Source organism: Acanthaster planci, linkage group LG07, assembly GCF_054643075.1.
Source record: "Acanthaster planci isolate LZ-2023a linkage group LG07, COTS_SCS, whole genome shotgun sequence".
NCBI lineage: Eukaryota > Metazoa > Echinodermata > Asteroidea > Valvatida > Acanthasteridae > Acanthaster > Acanthaster planci.
This window is the reverse complement of record NC_141783.1, coordinates 20751624-20773538: the sequence shown is the minus strand read 5'-3', so window position 1 is coordinate 20773538 and position 21915 is coordinate 20751624. Positions and strand designations below refer to the sequence as shown.

Here is a 21915-nt window from a genome sequence, read left to right as displayed (position 1 = left end):
CACCAACGAGGAAGCCGCAAAAAATTCTTTCCTTGGAACTCATGGTGGCGCGCTGCTTCACAAATCACCTTTATCTGAATGGATTTTGCATTGCATCGATCAAATTTCACGCTAAGTAAAATTTCGCAAGATGGCGTTAAATACTGCTCACAGTAAGAACGTTCGTAACGGGATTGTTCTGTACAATGGAGAACAGTAAGTGCTCCGTCACTTTTTTGTGGTGGAATGAAATAGCGATTTTTAGTTTTATTATCAGCATGAAGAGAGTATAGACTGTGTGGTCGTTGTTTGTTGATATTTTGTCGCCTGATCCTCGCCTGATCCATCATGTCGATCCTGCATGTAAACTATGATGAATCATCATCATGTGAATTGTGATGATCCCGTGCACAGTGCACGGTAAACCCGTGCTGACGTAATCATAAACAAGAGTTTGAAAACATCCAATTGTTACTGTCATGATCGTTTAAGCTTAAACTGGAAAGAGTTCCATATATGGACGCCACTTGACACCTTGTCATACCTGTGCACAAACCCTAGGAGGCCTAGTAAGAAGTCATATTGAGCAGTGAAAGTATCAAGGCATTTACTTGGAAAACACAATTTTCAGTCCACTTTCATAGGGTTTGTGCACAGGGTGTCGAGTGATGTTTAATATGGAACTCTGTCCACTATGACATGAGACTTTGTTACATAACAGTAGTTTATCACCACAGATCGCCATGTTTGGCTGAACATGTGCTTGAATTTCAACTCTTAAGGATGCTTTTTTAATTTTTTAATGCTAAATTGAACTTGTATCAAAAGCACAGGTGTGTTTATAATAATCCCAGGATGAAACCTCTGCATTATATTTCAGCGCCAAAACTTTCTATATTTGTGGATGTTCTTCTGTTGTATGTTTTGTTGGCTACTTTGGTGTGTTGTTATTAAGTTTTTAACAGCCAGTGAGCAAAACATTTTTTCATTGAACAAATTTCTTCACAATTTCAAGAGGAAATCTCAACAACATCAAAGCAACAGTGCCCATCATTTGTCAGAAAAAGCATGGAAAGTTTTAAACGTATAAAAAAATGCACTTTTCATTGAGACCAGAGAGCAACTTAAGAGGGATGCAAATTGTTTTCTTACAATTCAGAGGATTAGAAGGTTGCACAAAACATGTTTTCAATCCAAATACATGAATCAGGTCAAATTCACATGAGAGACTGTTTACTTTGGATGTGTCTAAATACTCAGCCAATAAAATACATCCTGTAAAGTGCTATTTCTCAAGCATGTTTAGTACCCACATAGGAAGCTATCTGTGAGTCTCTGCTGGCACGGGACCTGTCATTCCAGAGAAAGTTGTGGAAGAATCAGGGCAGTCTAGAAGTCAATGTATTGGCTCATTAAAACCTCTGAAGGATTGCTTATTGTACCGAGTCCTTCATGTTCAAACAATACTGAGGACATGGAGTCTCACTCTGTTTTGGCCTTCAGTTTCTTTTAAAATGCGTATCATGTATTTCTTATGTATGACATTGAGAGGGATGCTTTTTCTAACTTATAGTAATGTATGTAAATACTGAAGTATAAAGGTGATCAGCAATGTAGTCATGTTACGACGGGAATGAGGTTGTGCTGTTACAGACTTTCATAGTTCACAATGAATTGAAAGCTGTAAAAGCGTGCTGTTCTTTTTCACGTTATTTCACAGGATTTTGCAAGAACAGGAAAAAGTGGAACTAAGCTTTGAAATCACCCCAAAACATGACGCTTTCAAAGGGACAAAAGAAGGAACTGTCTTTCTCACCAATCAGAGGGTAAGTGTTAGGTTTGGGAAAGTTGACTTGGGTTTGAATTTTTCTCTTTTGATGGGTTTACCCATATTTTGTATGGTAGCCTCTGTGAGACACATGAGAGAGACATACATGTAAAAATAGTGTGAAAAATAACATCTGTTCTAAAGTTTCAGATACACTGCTTTCTTGCTACAGATTTTCTTTGGAGGTTAGACTTGAATGTCATTTCTCAAATCTTGGTTGCATACCATATTTACTGTTAAGGTTCCTACCTTTGGGACGTTTGGCTCAGTTTGTATCCTACATGTAATTATCAGTTTTATAGTCTTAAGCCAAAATTTAAAATTAGCCGTTTCTTTTGAACACCTGAAGCTTCCAGCTGGGTCAGGATATAGGCTCAAACTCGGAAAGAAAGTTGAGTTTTAGACGAATGACCTAAGCATGACTTTCACCGTATAGATTTATATGGGTGTTTAAATTATTGATCTCGGACTCGTGATGATATGGAATATCATTTAATCCTCCTACGCTGAAGTCACTCTTTGGGTCACTTGGTAAACACCTCAAAGAAGCACAGCTGTGTCATGTTGTGCACTGCACCAACGTGCAAGAGAGTGACCTTGGGCACTTGTGCATATTTGTGCTGTAAAACTAAAGGAGGGTTAATTTCCACACTTTTTTCCTCTTCAGGTGATTTTTATTAATGTCAAAGACGACAATGCCATGAAGTCCTTCTCCATGCCTTTCTACTACATGAAGCATGTGGACATCAAACAGCCTTTGTTTGGAGCTAATGCCATAACAGGACTCATCAAGTCCCAGGAAGGAGGTAAGTTAGTCATCTTAGTTCCAACCCTTCCCCCTCTCCCGGGCCCTACCTCTCCTTCCCCCTATGCCATGTAGGTTTTTACCCAGGCATTTCTCCCAAAATCCAACAGGGAACAGGAGGACACGAAATCAGTGGCCCCAGCGCTGTATTCAACACTCACTGTGGCAAGCCTGTACAGTGACAGATTTGTATTGGTGGTTAACATAAGGCCTGTTTTTCTTCTCAAGGATCGGAATCTTGATCAGTGATCCCAAAGCTGGTTGGCTCTACCCATTACACATTCTGATGTCAGTGAACCAACAATGGATCAGTGATCGCAATCCTGATCCGCAGGAATCAGACCCGTAGAAAATCAAGAAATTAGTGCGATTGCCACTGGCATTATGACAGGGGATAGAATCCTTTGCCACATGTGGTATGTGAATTTGACGGCCTTTTACCAGTATCTCATGAACAAATACATTGGCTGATTGAGTAATGCACAGCTCAGCTGATAAGCACAGCTACAAATATACATTCTGTCAAGGTGTATCAAGCCCCTTATGAAGTGACAGCGGTTAGGTTTTACCTTCCTCAGTCTTGCAAACCTCTTGTGGCAGATTTTGAAGTTGTAGTAATTTATTTATCTGCAGGTGGATGGGAGACACACACTCAGGCAGAGTTCAAGATTGTGTTCAAGTCAGGGGGCGCTATAGAGTTGGGACAACGTCTGCTCAGAGTAGCAACCCAAGGTATTGGACGTCCCAGAGAAAAGTGTTACTATTGAGATTCTGTCCTTTAGAAGGGAAAATGTATATTTTAGCAGACGGACAGTCACGCAGCAACCTTGGGCAAATTTGAGTGATGATGACTTGATGACCACTGGCTGATTTTCCCCTGGTAACTGGTGCACAACATGCATCCTGGGTACCAGGCAGAATCGATCAGTGACTGGCAAATGGTCATTGCTCAAACTTGTCTCTTGGTTTCGTAAAGATTCAGTGAATTTGGCAAGACATGCCTAATTTGACCACAGCTGACCAATGAGGAATGCTCGGAGAGGCATGTTGCAAAGGGTGGGATATTGGGCAAACAGGTTTGGATTCAGTAGAACTTTACTCCAATGCCCTCTTAACTATGACATGTTTTTCATGAGTGATTTCGTCTTTGAATACGAATTGAGTTTGATGTGCTGATTTTGCCAAGTTTGCGCCCCCCCCAAGAAAAAACCTACTCAGCAAAGAGCCTACAATCCCAGTTTTTGGTTTTAACTTAAGATCCAATTCTTCCCTGGCACAGCTCCAAGGGGTCGTCCACCCAGACCTGACCAGCAACCCACACCCCAGCCTTGTGCCCAGTACACAGCCGGCTACCCAGCACCCATGCCAGGAGCCCAGTACCCACCACCCATGGTGGGTGGCTGTGCCTACCCTGCTCAGACTGTGTATCCAGAGTACCCACCGGGAGGTAAAGAACATCAACCTGAAAACTCAATCCCATTTTTGTAACATAGGTTGTGAGATTTGAAAGGTTGGCGTGGTGGATGAAGCAACGTGGATTAACTTGCAGCAGTACCATGTAGGAAATGTCTGTTTTTGTGAGTTGGAAAGGTTCTTTAAAAAATGATGGCTTGAATATTTCAGGCAGTAGGCCCATCTGTCATCACAGAACTGACAGTCTAAATTCTAACTTTTGGGTATGATCTGTGGTCATTTAGCTCATTTTGGGTTGGTGGCTTGATTCCCATAAACAATCACACTGACCGTTTTGGTGTCTACCAAGAGAGGACAGAACGGCGCAGTGGAATACTGAGCCACTGTTCTAGGTAAGCTAGATGCAGATTAAGCTCTTTCTTTTTCATTTTTTCATTACATCTGTTGACACAGATGTTAGCTGTTTTACAATTTACCCTTTCAGTACACTGTTAGTGTTGTATCTTTCACAGTTTCGCCAAATCCTTGCCCTTAGCAGGAATGTAACTATGTCCATGTTTCTAATAACAGAAATCATAGGACCCTCTATCTGGTTAATTGCAAAATAGTCTCAGATTTTAAACAATTTATTTAAATTTTAAACAATTTCTATTCCATCTTTTTTATTGCCAGCCCAACCATCAGAGCCACCACCTCCTTACTCCAGCGTGTACACAGGTGCTGGCTCCTCAGCTCCGCCCCCTCCTGGTGAGTCCAATGGATGGTCATGGTATATTATGTGTGTAAAAGGCATCAGCGCGAGAACCAGCGTGTGAACCAACAAGCGCGCATGTAAGGTCCGTCCCTTTGATATCGATATGAACAATATCTCTTTAATGTTGAAACTGATATATCGTACGCGCCGATGTAATGAAGAAAATGAAGCTACAGTAATAATTGTTGTTGCCAGCATCTTGTCTTGAAGTAAAAGTCAGCAAATTTACCTTTGATTTGTTCTTTTCATCTTCCAAAACCTTGTAAAAATTGGTAAAAAGTAAACAGCTATGCAGTGTAAAATTATTTTTTGCACTGTTAGGCTAAATGTACATGTACCTGTACATGTAAAAACACATGTATTAAAGCACGCTGTACATTTAGCAGGGCACCTTTCCATACAAGGGAAAATGCGTGCACAAATAAACTGTAAAGTACCCTTTTGTCTGGGTACCACACCTCATTGGTTATTGCAGAGCTTTGTCAGCCGGAAGCCATGAAGCTCGAAGACTGTTTTACATGCAGCTGTAACTTCAACATTAGTGAATTTTGCCAGGTACTTGTGTGTGTACTTTTTGCATAAACAGTAAACTCCAGTTAAGTTGGCACTCTCGGGACTCAAGAAATTATGACGACTGCTGTAAGTCGTCATTTTGCCAACTTACACGTACATGTACGCACGTATTGCCTATGTGCATTATGATTCCTTGCACTAATTCAATGGCTTTGATTTACCCTGGTTTATTGCTACCTCCATGGTTGATCCCTGCGATTCGTTCTCTTATCCTCACAGGCTGCAAAGTCAATAATTCAATTCAATAATTCAATTACGCATTGGTTAAGTTTGTTCAATAAGGCGACCCCCAAAATGGACAGAGCGCATGCATGTAGCACTAGAGGGGTTACTGGTATTGATGTACTCATGCTAATAAACAGATCGGCCAAGCAGTGTGGGACTTGTCATTTGACACTTCTTGGCAACCGTTGGGAAGGAAACTGATACCAAAGCATGATTGTCTTTTTTGTGCCGACTTACACAAAGGAATTTTTGTGGAAAAGGGACCAAATAAAACATGCTGACTTATGCAAAAAGACAACTTATAAATGCCGACTTAGAAATGAAATTTTCAATGGAAATGCACGATCGAGACTTTTGTCAAAAGGCCTACTTAAACGATATGACAAGTTACGCGATGCTGACTTAGTCGGAGTTTACTGTATGACAATATGCAAAATCATCGAGTGGTTGAGAAATAGCCGTTGCCGAAACTTGTATGAATGATGCATCAGATTCCTGCACCTGAGCTTTGGATACATACATACTATACACAATAATTTGGGTATTCATGTTGTGGCGTTGCAATTTCATCAGTGTTGATTGGTTGAAGGAGGAACTCACTGTCCCAGGAAGCAATGAAGCCAACCGCTCAGATCGCTGACTGGCCGGAGTATGCGTGCCTACTCCTTGGAATATACCATTTTGACTGCAGGTTGTTGGTGTTGTCGGATGCTGCTTTGTTTGGGAAAGATTAAAAAAGCTCACAAATTCCAGCAGACTTATCGTGTGCCGCACAGTTAGGACCAGTTGGTAGGGGCCTAAGTCGCCTAACCGCCAAAGGTGTTTGGTATTTTGCATGCATTATGCCATTGGTTTTGAACTTGAAAACATACATTCTTCTAAACAAATTCAATATATCGGTATTATCAATATCGAGCTGCCGATATATCAGTATCGGTAATTACCTATAACCAACAGAGCTTACACACATACTCCATTCCTTTGCACTACACTTCCTGGTTCAAATTGACGTCGCACTTCGATACTTTATAGATTAAGCCAGCGAATAAATTGAGAAGCTGTTACTGCGGCGGTATCACGCTAGCCAGCAGGTGGTTTGGGTGTTGCATGTTTTTTTAGCCAGTAAGGTGTTGTGACTTGTGCACAAATTTACAGGACGTTTGTTACAAGTTTTATAGGAAGATGATTACACCAGTTTTTTTTACAGGAAGAATTTCTTTTAGTTCTTTTAATTCAGATTAATTAGTTAGGGCCCTAATGAAAACCGTCCTTGGCTGTTTAGGTTACCCTGGATAAATAGAAGAATGAATAAATGGATATGTTGTATTTAAGATTATATCTGTGGTCTCTGTAACTTAAAATGTAGTTTGAAATAGGGAGAACTAAGGTTTTTGTTTTTGAAATTTATACTTTCATATACTCCAGGTCCAGCCTACTACAATCCAAATGACCCACACAATGTGTACATGACGCAGACTGCTCCAACCACTATTCCAGTGAGTACCGTATTAGTTGTACTGTAACAAGTTGAAACCCTGTAGTGCCAGGCTGGTTAGTTGGTCGTTGTGCTTGGCTTGTTGTGCTGGTCGTTGTGCTGCCTTGTTACTGGCCAGTCGGTTCAGGGAATGTCTCAACAATCAGAGTGATCCTTCCTCTAAGAACATTTTGTGTTCCCAGTGGCAACTTGCTTCGTTCCCATCTGGAACACACTGTAGCCAAGTTGGCATGCACACACACACACACAACTGTTCCAGAAGCACAAGTTGTCCTAGATGGAACAATGGGTTTTCCCGACAGGAACAAAGCAACTTGTTTGACTAGCAAGCAGGTTAATCAACAGAATACCTAGGTCAGTGTCTGTTGCCAGTTTTATTCTCTTCAAACAGAATGGTGCTGAGCAGTAGGTACTGAATGACATCGCCAAGGCACCTAGGAAAACTGGAGAGAAAATAAACCCACTCCCTTTAGGAACAAGAGATGGGGTTTCTTTGCCTTAGAAAAGCGTCCTTGTTGTGGGCAAACAGGTACAAGGTGACCAAGGGTGACCAAGGGTGACCAGCTTCTGTCAGAATGTACGGTCCATGCCCCAAGTGCCATGAGTCAACTTGACATTTTACAGCAGCCTGTCTCTACCTTGCCACTGAGGGGGTGCCTCTAACCAGAGCAGATAGAGATTGTCATTGATATTTCTCTTATCCTTTTTTCCATAGACTGCTCCCCCTCCGGAATACTCTGAGAAACCCAAGACTGATTGAGTCTGGCAAAAGATGCAAGCCTGGTGAGTTAGTCCAACACTCAGCTTTGCCTCCATCTTTGACTTCAGTTCCACAAACTGATTTTGAGTTGAGACTCCTTGGTGCAGCATAGCTCCATTTTCAGCTGCAGAGACATCTCATTGTCTTCAAGGCCAAATATCAAAACATTTTCTTTGGAATTTATTTCAGTAAACATTATGAAGATGAAGAAAGAAATTGACTGGGGCAGGATTTAAACCTGTGACTTGCGGAATACCATACCGGTGTGCCACCAGCTGAGCTATCCAACCCTACGTTGGTGGGTCTTCGTTTTTGTCAACTATCTTTGTTCGGGGGTGCTAGTCAGAAGCCATGGAACCTGAAACACCATATAGCCAGGGATCACGCCCCAGTTGGTAGAGCACCAGTACGGTATTCCGGAGGTCGCAGGTTCAAATCCTGCTTTTGTCAATTTCTCTATTCATCTTTCTCATTATTTATAAGCACCTAGTATGCTTCACGATAAGTAAACATTTGAAACTGATCGTGGAGGTTTAGAGTTAGCCAAACCTGGAGGCCAAACCTGGATTTGGAAAAACTCTTGATCCTCTCTGCCCAAGCGGAGTAGATACAGTTGAGATCGGAAGTTTTCATACACTTTGACGGAAACTGTACGATCACAATTTTTAGGCCTGTTTCTATTCTTGTCTTCTACTTTGTTTCCGTAGCTGATCAGCCAATACACCTGCTGTATTTACATGAACCTGTAAAGTATGGTTGAAGTAAACATTCTGATTGATTACAAGTAAACAAGGAATGGTTACCAGGAATAGATGAAGTCTTAAAACGTGTTGTTCAGCAATTTCAGTGGAATTGTATGAACTTTCAACCACAATTGTTAATCCGATAGGTCACCATCATGGTGTCATGCTGCCTTCTTGCGGAAGGAATGATTGAGTTTACAGTCTCCCGTCTTCAATTGGCAAGATCATTGATCCTAACCTCCCCTCTTCCAGGCGTTCTTGCTAGGAACAAGCCTGAAATCTCAAAAAAAAGTCCCGTGTTGGAAGCCAGTGCTACATTCACGCTCCAATTAATGTGCTGTTTGTTAGATTCAACCTGCCTCAATTCTGCATCGTCAGTTTCATCAGAGAACTCTACAAGAAACTTTTGAACTCATATCGTATTAAATCAGAGATTCGAATGCACATACGTGTGGTCTGATTAATAATAGGAATCTCGAAAACTGTGCAGAATCTGTGAGTGAGGTATTATTAGATAAAAAGATTGACTACTTTATTTTGTTATTATATGACAAAACTAGCCTCTCTAATTAAAGTGATCCCTTGAGCATTTATTTGGCTTCACTTTGAAAAAAGCTAAAATCCATTATCTTGAGAGGATCGTTTTTCCAGTCAACGTTGAGAGACTTTTGGTGATATCTACAATGCTGGCCAAAATGGTTGGGACAGGTGTCAACAGCCATACCCTCCCCAGGTCCCCTACTTCCCACGGTCATTGTTGTCGAGCTGGAGCGCGGACCACGCAATGAGACCCAACATTGAAAGAGGGCCCCAGGGAAGGGGGCCCAGTGAGATTAGGCAAGGATTGTAGCTTTTTCGTCTTGTCCTCAGAGATTTTTACATGATGACAATTTGATTAAGCAAGACAGTTGCTCTTTACCCTGTGCATTTACAGTTATCCTTATTACATTTTCATGATAATATTATATTAAAGAGTAAAATTTCAAACTTGGCTTTTCGGAAGGAATTGGCCATGTGGAGAGCAGGGTGTTTATTATGCCAGTATAGAATTATAAGGAATTGGTTTATCTAACATTGGGAAGCGAAGGAGTGTTCAAACAGGATGGTAAATCCTGTGAACACTTTGACAAGTGATCTGATGCATTGTATTAAGTGTTGTTTGGAAAGAATTTTTATTTAGGCTTCATTTAAACAAATCTGTCAAGTTTAGTTGTACCTTTATACAGTGAAATCAGTCATGTCTTGTGGCGAATGTAAGATGGGGTACCTCATCCAGAAATTTTGGCGCATGCACATTACAGTGATTGAACTTTATACTGTGTATGCATAAAGATACATGACTGTCATATATCCAAATTAATCACGATTTTCAACATTTAAGTAGTTGTTAATGTATATTAACTGAATTTCACTCCATTGACATAATTTATGATAAGTGATACCTTAAATTTGATTGTTTTACTCATTGTTCCCTTTTTTCGGAATATGAATTTGGTATGAAACAACTGTTCATTAATTTGAAGGTGGAACTAATCTGTATGAATGGTTTTGGGCAAGTTCCATTTACATTCAGTTCATAGTTTTAGTTGATGTAGTTATTTATTCGGATATGATTACTTTGCTTAACCTTCAGTGCTCAAGGTTACTCACTAATCTAAAGTGTGCTTGGGCCAACTTAGGATGGTGTAAGGGTGTAATGTGATCATGTGACGGCGTGTGATCAAGTGCATCCTGCCCATAATGCAACTTCTGCCACGATCACTTGGGTTAAACGTGCCAGAATTATATGCGTTAAAATAAATCAGTACATTTTGACCAAAATATTATGTCTTGCATAACAACAGTGAAACGTGTGTAATTTGCACTATTCATGAGTATGTTGATAAAATTTTCTAGATTCTAGCTCACAAGCCTTCAGCCTGGTTTTGGACTGGTGACTAGTGAGTTACATTTTCTTGAAGTTGTATGCAGTTGGTTGAAACCATACTTTATCTCCGTATTTTAGATCCTGAGATTTGTGTAGTTCCTTATTTGTCAAGAAGAATGAATATATGTACTCAAAGATATTGTAAATGGTCCATGTCAGATTTCATTTTAAAGTAACTTAGCTGTATATACTGACAAAGTGTCCACGAAAGAAATGAAATCCAATTAGTAACAAAGTAAATATAATATATTGTAACCATGGTGTTTTAAAATGTTACACGAACTACAAGTCTGTGAACAAGACAATTCACTTCCCTGCGTTTTTCTTCTCTGTCCAGACTGCATTGGCGGTCTGTACATGTTAAAGCATTTTCAAAATTGTGTAATTTGCAAATGAGTCAATCATAGGGTTCCTTTCAAATGGCACAATGATGCAAGGAACCTTGTGATTGGTTTATTTGCATCAACGTAGTTTTGCCCTTTCTTATGCCGTGTCCGAATTGTTTGGTTGCTAGCTTGAATCAGTATTCCAAACATTGTTTCTGAGAAGCCGCCAAAATATTTCCATACATTAAGTCAGTGCGCTCCTAAAACATCTCCCGGCGCAAAATGCGAACAAAATATTTCCCCGATCTCATTTCATCCTCCCTCCCAATCCGTCCACGGTCGATGATTGCATTCGCCTGCAGCGATCCTGCCAGCCGTCACTAGCGTATCACTAGAGTGTTCTCCAAACCTTTGGACGAACTTTTTGTGGAAATTTGTTTGAAATTGATATACCCCTCTCCCTTTGCCAGGGTTAATGACCATGATTCTGGGACCCCTTAGATATATTGTTCTGCCTCTTTCCACAGGTGCCTCGCCCCTTTCCTCTACTAGCAAACATCCATTCGTGAAACGTTCGATTCATCATTTCTGTGTTTTTCTGTGTTTTTTCTAACCATCATTTCTCTCTTTCCTTGAAACACGGAGAATGCCGTCAGTAACTGTGGTGATCTTTATGAATGAGACAAAAAATACAAGGCTCTTAAAAGTTTCTGAGGAAGCTACCACCCCCCTTTTTTAAAGTGTATTTTAAAGTTATTCTAGGAAGTATTCGTAAACTGAAATTTATATCATTTCGTTCACAAAATGCTACGTGCGTTTTAACTTGTACCTGTTGTGTTCTGCTTTTCTCAAGCTACAACATCAAGATGAATTATTTTCCCCAAAGCCTTATTTTGTGCAGGATGCACTGATTAATCTACACTTTCAAATGCAGACGTTGCTTTCCAATCTGGTTGGGACTGAGGTCTACTCTCAAATCACCAAGGGAAATCAAGTACATGATTAATGTGTCCAATGCACAGACGAATTCATGGACACTAGAGTGCGTAGGAGGATGTGGGGACAAACCCCCTTCCCCATTCCTCACTCCAAAAGCACAGTGTTGCTCAGCGAACGATAGCAATCCTGAAATCTGAATCGATGTCACGATCGATAATCGTCAAGCGTCTGATCCGGGATTCTGTAAGGAACCCAGTCTGATTAGTGGATTCCTTACGGCATAACTATAGGCGAGTGGCCGCTCTTGATGAGATTATGTATCCATGATCAACAGCCCTTACTCATTATATGCAATTTTTACCAGTCAGAATGAAATTTAATTCTCCTGCCCCAGAATTATTGTCGAGTACGAAGGTCATCAACGTTATATCAAAAGCTTAAACATTGCGCTCATCTACAACCCCGTTTACTCACCATTTTGGGAAGGAGGGTTTGGGTTTTGTGACATGAGTCCATTCATTCAGGTATCAAAGCCGAATTGGCAATACGAGTCACTAAACATTATGGATCGTCAAATTGATGACTCAAGTCAGTTTGTAAGCTGTGCAGTTCATCTGTGTAGAAAATACGATTTTGCAATCTACGTAAACAGAAGTTTCATCGAGCTCTTGGGTTGATGTTTGTCTGAACCATTTGTTCCTTCTTTGGTTAGATCTTGTAGATTCAAAAGCCTGTTTGACAGACAAAACTTAAGGAGGGAAGAAACTACTCCATCTTCCGTGTTAAACCGAGTGCAAACAGAGCACTTTTCTCCAAACAAGATCTGTGTTTGTGCAGCGGGTGTGTGATGGAGTTTCTGCCCGTCATGGATGGAGCCATTACAGGGCTGTATCAACAGCCAAAAATTGTCATCATGGGGTTTCATGCAATATCTTTGCACATAAGGGTTTCTGGTATGACGACACTTCTTTAATGCAAGTTGATGGCCATGCTTTGGATGTGATTAATTAGTGAAAGATGACGCTCCGCTTTTTTTATTTCATTTTTTAAAATTTACTGTGGTTTAAGTAGGGTGCCATTGCAGGTAACTCTTATCCCTTCCCTGATTAACGCCACACCCTTTTTCGCACGTGAAACAGAATAAAGGCGCCTTTCCATATGCGTGTCAATACTTGCGTCAAGAGTTGCGTATCCGTCAAAATCGCTTTTTGACGCAGCGCACACGTGTGTTATGTGAATGGGGTCGATTTTGTGTCCGTGAAATTGAAACGCAGGAACGCATCGAGTACGCGACGCGGCCAAAGAAAACGTATTAATGGGAATACGCCTGTAAGCGTATTTTTTCCTATCAACTCCATGTTCTACCGGGCATCGAGGCTAACAACTGATCTTACGAGGTGAATGACGCCCTCTGATAACGAGCGGTAATACGATCAGATTTCGATGATAAATCGTGACTTAAATTGTCCCAAAGGTTCACCTCGCCAATAAGAATTAATTTGCAAGCTTTTTCGTTTCTTTTTGCAAGCTTATTGGGTCTTTAAACAAAGCACAAGATTCGTTGTGATACATATTTAGGGGTGTTGTTAGAGGGAGGTCGTAATACTATTTCGATGATCACAATGTTTCATACAGTCAATTCTCTTGAGTGGGAAGCCCAGATCAGGTTGGATGGTTGTAAGACATTTCTTTTGCAGGTTGACTTCAGGACGAATGTTTCGTCTGGTTTACCATATAGTTGGCATTAATTTCCCCTGGGATTCGCATCCCTACTGCGTCTCCTTCGGTTAGACTTTTTCCCTTATGATCTAGTTCCTACAGACAATTTGATTAGACCAATGACAGCCGGGTTAGATTAAATTTGTACTGGATTCGGGTCTTCTCGTTTATCCACCTAACGACTGTGTCCGCACTGAGTTGCGTCCTTCGACGAAGAATTTAGCCTCCTCGCATTGGACCGAGGGTGGCATTGTTTAAACCTGTTTATGAGACTAATGAAGGGCCGTGTCATGTAAGTAGGAAATGCCCGCTGGAGCCAAAGAGCCAAATACTACGTTTTAATCCAGAAATACAAGACACACAATAACAGGTGATTTTTGTTAAGCAACATCGACGTTTTATTGATAAAATAAAGCAAAGGCAAGTGGTGAAAAACAATGCAAAAGTTGGAAGTATTCTCGCAATAAAGCCTATCGCGATGCCGGAAAGCATTTTTATGGATTGCAAGCTTTTGTCGAGTTTTTTTTTGGGGGGGTGTTGTACTGCACGCATAATCAGGTAGTGCTCTCCGACAAGATTCGTTAAAATTATGATTGGTATTTCGTACATACATGAAATAGAAGTAATTCTTTGGCAACCGCTCAGTCAGCATTTCTCAGTGGATAATTATTGCCGAAACAGCCAGACGTTCGTGTTTTACTCTGCTAAACCTGGACGGCTAGTACAGGTAGGTATATTTCATGTCGCGAAGTCAAGAGCTTTCAAATAACTTTTCCCATTACATCTCTACTTTTCCCACTGTGAATAAGAAATTTTGGAAAAGTATAGGATAAGTATAGTGCCGCGAGGATGTTACAGTAGCGCTTTCTGTAATACCTGTCATTTTACACAAAACAAATGGTTAACAAAGTAAAACCTGCACCCTAATGTCACGAAACTGCTGTTTGTGAAAGGCTAAGCAGAATTCACACTTATTTTGTTCCACAACTGTGTTAAATTCGCGCCTTTTCCAGTCTATACACCTTGTGGTTTCATTGAAGTTAGAAGCGTGAATAAGATTTGCTTGTCAATCGCATTCTGAGCCATTTATTCATAACCAGTCATATACTGCTCTGAACAGGATCCCACTTCTGACACCACATTTTTATACGTTGCACAATAAGCAGTATAGCACGTACAAGTCAGCCCGTAACACCCTCACTGAAACATTTTAACACCATAATTGGTACGAACGCGACTCCTGCGACTTTATTTTCACCTGTCATTTCCAGGCATTCAGTTCGCCTTAAATAAACCGTCGCCCAGTCTCCCCCATGTACTTATTTTGTTTCAACAATATCCGATAACCCGAAGAAATCAAAGCCTCGTGTGTCTTCTACTAGTATCGGTCCTCGTGCTTTACGACGCCGCGAGCAGGTATGTGACGCTCAGACTGTCACTCCGGCATGCTGCTTTAGGAGCGCGCCGTGTACCGTCTGCATAACTTTGAGCAGGGACCCCGGGTTGAGGTAGGCTTTCACCCGGACAGTCTCCCGCGGCTTAACGCATCTGATGTTCTTAATTGCTGGCGAACCAGAATGCACCTAAATCCGACGGCTGCTACCTGCCGAACCTAGATTAAAAGGGGATCACGGTTTGCAGTCCTTAACGCGAAGTTTATCCTGTACCGTCCGTGACTCATCGCTTTAAGTTGCAGGCCAAGTTTGATTGAATTCAAGTAAAGAGGGTAGAGGGTCAGTCACCACTTCGAAGAATAGCCATCAGGCACAGCTGGGCTGCCGATAATGTTTTTTCATCTGTATATATTAGCTGTGCATCGGGCGGTGATTTTACATCAAGTGGTGAATAGGACAGTGCCAATGTCATGTACACGACCTCAGTTTGCTACCCAGGTAGACACTCGTTGGCTCTTTCATGTTCAGCAACATGAATTATTTGCTCTCTTGCCGGCTAGAGTGCCATTTCCCGTATCGTTGAATGTCTGCATCGATCAAGAGTAAAATACAGTCGCAGACGAGTGTCGTCACGGCACTTTACCAAGGGGGAGTTGCGCGGGACCGGGGGCGAATGTGTGAGGTTCCGCCAGATGCAAGATTGCAACGATTGCCACTTAAGATCAATACCTCTTCCGTTTGAGAGATAGCGTTTTGACACAATTATGAGCGCAGAGATCACTTGGTGGGGCTTTTAAAGAGCACAATCATTCAACACGACCGCAGTGATGTGGTAGCGAACGTGTTGGTCCACCGAATGCCTTCTGCAAATCGCAACAGTTAGGTTGTGTATTTATAGAGAAGTTAAAATGGCATGATTCCATGTTGATAAAGCGAGTGCAGCTATGCATATGCAAATGTATTATTCAAAACATGCGCAATTATACTTCTGCTTAGACCATTTATGGCAATAGTGACTTGCTGTTCGGCCGCGAGTCGTTGCTTGCGGACACGACTCCTTTCAACTCCCTTAATTTTAAGGGCATATTCGCCAATGCGCAGACTGAACCGCAGTCTCATTGCTCTTGAGATCAGTTTCATCCTTGTGAAGCGCGCCAATGTCTTACGCAGCCCGCTATGGTGTTAGTAATAAAAAAAGAACCTTTATTTTTCTGAAAAATGCTGGTCTTTCTTTTAACGAAAATACATCAATTAATAAGCCTAGTCTCTTTTACAAAAAGCAAGTCAATCATGTCACTGTGATTTAATTAATGCAAACGTCGAAACATGCTTACTCAGTCACTGACGTTAAGCCAATCCTTTCATCAGGGGCAGACACATACAGGTTGAAAGAGTGGAGTTGGTTTCTTGACTACTCGCACAAACATTGCGTCTACTTCATACGCGCATCCCTACGCACATTCAGTGCAACCAACCACTGGGACACACTATTGCTCAGGCATACACCCACAGAGTAAGAAGTGCCGAGAAATAGCGAGTTTGCATACAATTTAGTCATGAATTGTGTATAAACAAATAAGGCTGTGAAAAGTGGCTAGCACAATAAATTTTCATGGGAGTAGGCATGCCTTAAGCTGATGCATGATGCGATGCCGTCACTGGATAAGACATGCGCGCTTCTTTGTACTCCCTCCAGACGCAGTTTCGTCTCCTTCCGTCTCATCCTCGTACTCGTCGTCATTGTGGTGGTGCTCCTCTCGCAACACATTGGTCCTGACCTGCATCAGGTCACTGCGCAGACTCGGTCGCCGCGCGTTGGGCGAGATGACACCGCACGCGTCGCTGATGCGCCTGCGCAGCGATAGCCCTCTGGGGCTCGTCCCGCTGTTCAGATTAGTGGAGGTGGCAGCTGCCACCTTTTTGTGCATAGAGGGCGCCATCTCGCTCGGCAGCCGGGCATTTTCGAAGAGGGCTCGGAACACGCCGTCAATGTTGCTGTCGTCCAGGGCCGACAGCTCGTGGCACGTGACTCGTCTGCCGGAAGAGAATGCCCTCTTGGCCTCCTCCAGCGTGACCTCTCTGTGCTCGTTCCTGTCCGTCTTGTTACCAGCGATCACCATGGGGACTGCCTTGGTTCCTTTCCGGCTTCTCTTGGTGTCGATGATCTGTTGTCGTAGGCGGCGCACTTCTTGGAAGGACTCCATGCTGTCTATGCTATACACCAGCAGGAAAAAGTCACCTTTTGTAGAAACGAACAAAAACCAAAAATTATGATTATGTTGAATCATTCTCATTCTGCTTCGTTGAACTGAGTTATACCGATGCGCATGACCGAATTGATCTTGGCGATCGAAATCCTCACGATGTCTAATACCACCACTGTTAGCGAACCAACCAACGCATGTACTCTATAAGATGACAACTTCGTCTTTCAAGCGACACTGCACCATAAACCCTGCTCAAAAACCCTAGAACCCGTTTTGCAAGCCTTTCAAGATTAACTGAACCACACGCAAAACCCCAATCAGTAGCTTCATATATTACTGATGTAAAATACTGACTCATATATAATTACTGACCCACAACTTCCACAAAATTAAGCGTTACCGAAAAGAAATACAACTGAAGTTAAAGAAATGGCGTCAGCGCACTATTTACTTCTTTATTAATTAATACAAACGGTGATTCTACTGATCCATTATGGAGCATCGCTATACTTTCAGTTGTTAAAGCAAAGAGACTTACGATTTACCTCTTATGAACCATGCATGTCGTTCGATTACTTCACCCGCGCTTAATTGGCTAAGTGCGACTGTGTAAAATTTGACACTAACATGCCTTCAAGCTTTTCACGTAAATGACCCAACAAGCTGGTTAATTGGGGAAACATCTCATGATGTAATGAAATACATAGTTGTTTAGTTGAACGATGCTACGGAAAGTTGATGCTTTCATGAAAAAGTTGAGAAAAAGCATTGTATGTATTCAGATTCGCTCATCGAGTAAGTTACAAGAAATAAGGGCCAATTAATGGGTGTGTGAATATCCGTTGCTTTTGACACTTCGACTTCACGTTATAAATTTGATTTCTGCACGACCTTTTGACCCAGTTGGTAATTTGTCGAGTATTAATGCATTCCGTTAATTTGCGGTGTGTACACGAGTCATTAATCTGGCTGGGTATGGTGGAAGATATGTGTGGAAGATATGTGTGGAAGAATGTATGTGGAAGAATTCTGTTGACACGGTGTTGACTTGAATCGTAAATCATAAAAAAAGAGTAATCAAAGATCGACATACAAGTGCCTCTCGAGTAATGACAGCATAGACGCGCTCCTGTGGCCCCCATGTCCCGTGTCATAACGCTTACTCCCATCCGCTCCGTCACGTCTACCTACGTATAGTTGAACTCGGTTCGAACACCAAGTCTGGTGATATCAAAGCATCCGCTCGGATCAAAATCGGCGGGCTTCAGAACTGAAACCTTTCTGGCTCAATCAAACTCCCCGTGCTGCATCGATTAATTGGATTCCCAGGTGACTTTGGCGGGGATACGGCTAAAAGGGGGAACTTCCGAGATCAAACAAGCCACCTGACCAGGGGAACAGACGAGACAAATTGTACACGCAATTGAGTTCCAATACGCATGGTACATAGGGACTTCTGAGTGATGCGTGGTCAGATTCATTTGAGAGAGAGCAGTGATTTTTATGGTACCGATGAAAATTCAATTTCCCACATACACACAAAAACTGAGCACTGGCGCATAGGCCTAAAATAATGCTTCCATGCATCAGGAGTAATTTTACGAGCCCCACTCCGAAGAAGGAACTCTTCCCAGTCAAGGAACTCACGTGCCTTCGTTAACAACATTAAAAGCCCATTACGTTTTGCTGCCAGCATTAAAAAAAAATCATAAATTAAAAACAGTCTCCTACTGCAATTGCCCGCGATTCGTGCGATAAAGGTGGAACTGCACAGACGTTCACAGAAATGTGATCTCTTCATCATGGTTGGACTGCCAACCACCAGTCCCGCCGTTGGCCCCAAGATTCTTCTCCTTTAACGAGAGGAAATATCGCCGGCCCTGGCACAATGATACAATTTGCTCGGCGATGGCATTCACCACCTGAGAAGGAAAACTAATTTGCACCCGTGAAGCTTGTGGGGCAAAAAGGAGCAAATTGTCGCCTGAGCACCAGCGTCTCGGAATTCATTCGAAGGGGGGGGTTGCACTGTACCGTACCGCTGGGAATTTGGCTGCTGATGCATATTGTTACGGGGTGGAATTGATCGGTTTGGCCGTCACATCAAGCTCCGCTTCGCCTGATAAAATCCCTCGGGTCCGGTACAGCGACAATACGCCACTGCCACATTCGACGCTGGTCTTGTTCCTTTCAACCAAGACAATGGATATCTGCTGATAACCAAACTTTCTGTCAGAAAGTGTAAGGAAGGGCTTTGCAGGCCCGATGGTACAGGAGATAAGGCGAGCCTTTTATATCCCATCTTTATAGCGTAACCCACCAGCACCAACCCACTGCAAAGCAAGACAAAACTAAAAGATGATTTTGAAAACACATCGTCCATTCCGAAACTGGAGTCCACATAAATATGTTATTGTAAAAAAATATACAGAACCAAACAAACAATAAAAAGGAACAACAATGTTCATCCCAACATAATTATAAATGAAGAGATGGGGTCTTGTCTATACAGCAAAACCTAGCGCCCATGCAGTCTTTCCAATTTATGGCCTCAAGAAATCCACCTGGAGGGGGACTTTGAGTTCGTATAATTAATAATGAATCTACCTGATGTCCTTCCCTATTTGGTAAACCGTTGACCACATTTTAGCAACCCTGTGCTTTATTTGAACTTCCTATTATCCAAAGACCCGTAGCACAAGCAATGCAAATCTCTGTCATGATCAATCAGGCGCTTTTCTAAATTAGTTGGGCATACACGAAAAGTATGCTTCGCATCATTTACATATCCTCGTGTGCGGGTTTTACCACCAAGCATGTTGGTAATTAGGAAGTGCACTGACTCTTATCGCGTTCGTGTCGAACCGTCGATATGACTTCGGCAAGGGAAACATACCATGCGGTCGTCTTAGCAGGGGTTTTTAGTGCCTAGTCATTCCAAATGACGGGCGTTTCGTGCGTGAATGTGCTGATGTTTCTTAGCAAACATAGATCGATGGAACAACCTTCGGCCGTGTTGGACGCGTTCAGGTGTATCCAGGCCCATAAAACCATGGAATAAAGTCCCCCGGATCGAGCGCTCAAACATGCACCGCGGGAAAATATAGCACTTACCACTTTCCCCGATGGGGATCGAGGAAGGCTGATAAAGCCCTGTCTGTGTCATATCGGTAGCAGTTCCGTTTAACTGCACACCGTGTTTAAAGCGACAACATCGGCCGAGATCGATTGCCGTCAAGCCCATGACTCCCGACAGGGGCGTCGAGTTTCACAGCAAAGGGCTCAGGTTGATAATATAGCTCTCGAAGTTATAAGTCATTTGAAAACATGTTGCAAAGCCAAACGAGAGCATTTTTATCATTCAACTCTTCCAAACCAACCTTTATACAGAAAATCAGCGAGGCGGTATTCTTAACGCACGACCTACTCCTACCTTCACCTCACACTTTTAAATTATCGTTGGTATAAATTTTGGTATAAAGGGCAGGCAGGTTTTAAATTTGGTCAGTTTGGTATGGAAAGTCACTTTTAAAAAAAAAACAAAATAATGATCTTTAAATCCACTGAGACATACATTAATGAGTATGAGTGTGTCCTGACTTTCTAATGCGCTATCAACTAAACTGAGTCTACTAACTCATATAGACAGAGAAGAGTTTCTGACCATAAATTACAGTGGTAACTCCATCTTGCATGGTACACACTATAGCCTGCACCAGGGTCTGTAAAGGGTAGCTGCAACCAATTTGTTTTATATGAACCTTCAAAATGCACCTTGTGTCTCAGTTAATTTTATTTGCAACTTTTGTTTCACTATTTTCAAGAGTATTGTACTTCATTTTGGGGTTTTTATGCTAAAGAGTATTTCCATATCCATGAGCAAAACTCTGATGTCATCCCAGGAAGAAAGCCTAGATTTTACATTGGTCAGGACACAAAACAATCCTACATTTTTGTAAATTTTACAGGACTACATTTTCTCTTTTATAATGCATTGTTGTTTACGCACAGTGCAATACGTGACACCAGTCCCTTTCTCGGAAATGTCTTCAGTTCGTAACTTCTGGGTTCACAATTTTAACAGACAATCCTATGCAATGAACTTGTCTTCCCTTGGTGACATCACAGCAACAGCGCCCTCAGTCGTCCAGGTAAGTATGGGTATTTTTAATAGGCTGGTCCTCTGCCCAAAGTTTCCCTGACGGTCGCAGACCACTAATTCAATAGAGAATTTTTGACCAGCTCATTAGCATTAAAAGTGCCCCCACAGTATCTTTTAAAAAAGGAGATCGTTTGGCCCCCAAAATGGTGAGATTGTGTAAATCGTTGCCAGGATCAACTCCCTGGGTCTTTGAGCTTTCATTTGAGAGCAGAAGGTCTAAAAACTACGGTTGAAAAATGGTCCTAAGTGCCGGAGAAAGTTGAGGGTTGCCACTTGAAAAATGGCTGCAATCAGACTTCGGAAAAATCACTTTGGGGGGGGTGATTTTGTTTTGTGGGAATAATTAAAAATGTAATTGTTTTACCCACAAAAAATTGAAAAGAAATTGAAAGATAAGTGACCAGACAAGAATTTTATTTGTGTTTCAGAAATTTCAGGGATGTTGGCGTGCATGCTATTGGGCCCTGAACGGTGCTGATTTTACACTGTTTTCAATGGGGCTTGAATTAGTGGACTGTACCCTGACGACTCTTGATAAAAAAATCTTACGTCAGGCATCACCCACAGATGAAGCAAGGGTCAGGGGTCACAAGTTGAGAGTCCGGGTGTTTTCGAATTCATCAGTAGCAACATCTCAAGTGACCCTTTTCCCATATCCAGTAGGCA

At 42.0% G+C, this 21915-nt stretch overlaps 2 protein-coding genes across 3 annotated transcripts in view; one reads left to right on the top strand and one right to left on the bottom strand.

Moving 5' to 3' along the window:
- Positions 1–44: 44 nt before the first annotated feature.
- LOC110976119 (WW domain-binding protein 2-like) lies at positions 45–10757 on the top strand. Of its 2 annotated transcripts, XM_022229139.2 has the most exons (9): positions 45–195; positions 1700–1805; positions 2475–2613; positions 3246–3344; positions 3892–4059; positions 4698–4772; positions 7003–7073; positions 7788–7855; positions 8722–10757. In XM_022229139.2, exons 1-8 carry the CDS (start codon positions 131–133, stop codon positions 7830–7832), a joined length of 768 nt encoding a protein of 255 aa, XP_022084831.2. In that variant the 5' UTR covers positions 45–130; the 3' UTR covers positions 7833–7855; positions 8722–10757. The 2 variants fall into 2 exon arrangements, with proteins under 2 accessions (XP_022084831.2, XP_022084830.2); XM_022229138.2 differs by having other exon boundaries at positions 7788–10757.
- Positions 10758–13868: 3111 nt separating this feature from the next.
- Positions 13869–21915, bottom strand: part of LOC110976239 (GTP-binding protein Rhes-like) — a 37782-nt gene continuing 29735 nt past the window's right edge. Inside the window, exon 2 of the mRNA XM_022229340.2 lies at positions 13869–17119. Within this exon, the coding sequence (XP_022085032.1) occupies positions 16536–17119 (584 nt within the window). The 3' untranslated portion in view covers positions 13869–16535. The remainder of the gene's footprint in view (positions 17120–21915) is intronic.

Coding starts and splice junctions, on each gene's coding strand:
- LOC110976119 (XM_022229139.2), top strand. CDS start 131: ATGGCGTTAAATACTGCTCACAGTAAGAACGTTCGTAACGGGATTGTT. Junction 196..1,699: donor GTTCTGTACAATGGAGAACA/GTAAGTGCTCCG, acceptor GTTATTTCACAG/GATTTTGCAAGAACAGGAAA. Junction 3,345..3,891: donor GCTCAGAGTAGCAACCCAAG/GTATTGGACGTC, acceptor TCCCTGGCACAG/CTCCAAGGGGTCGTCCACCC.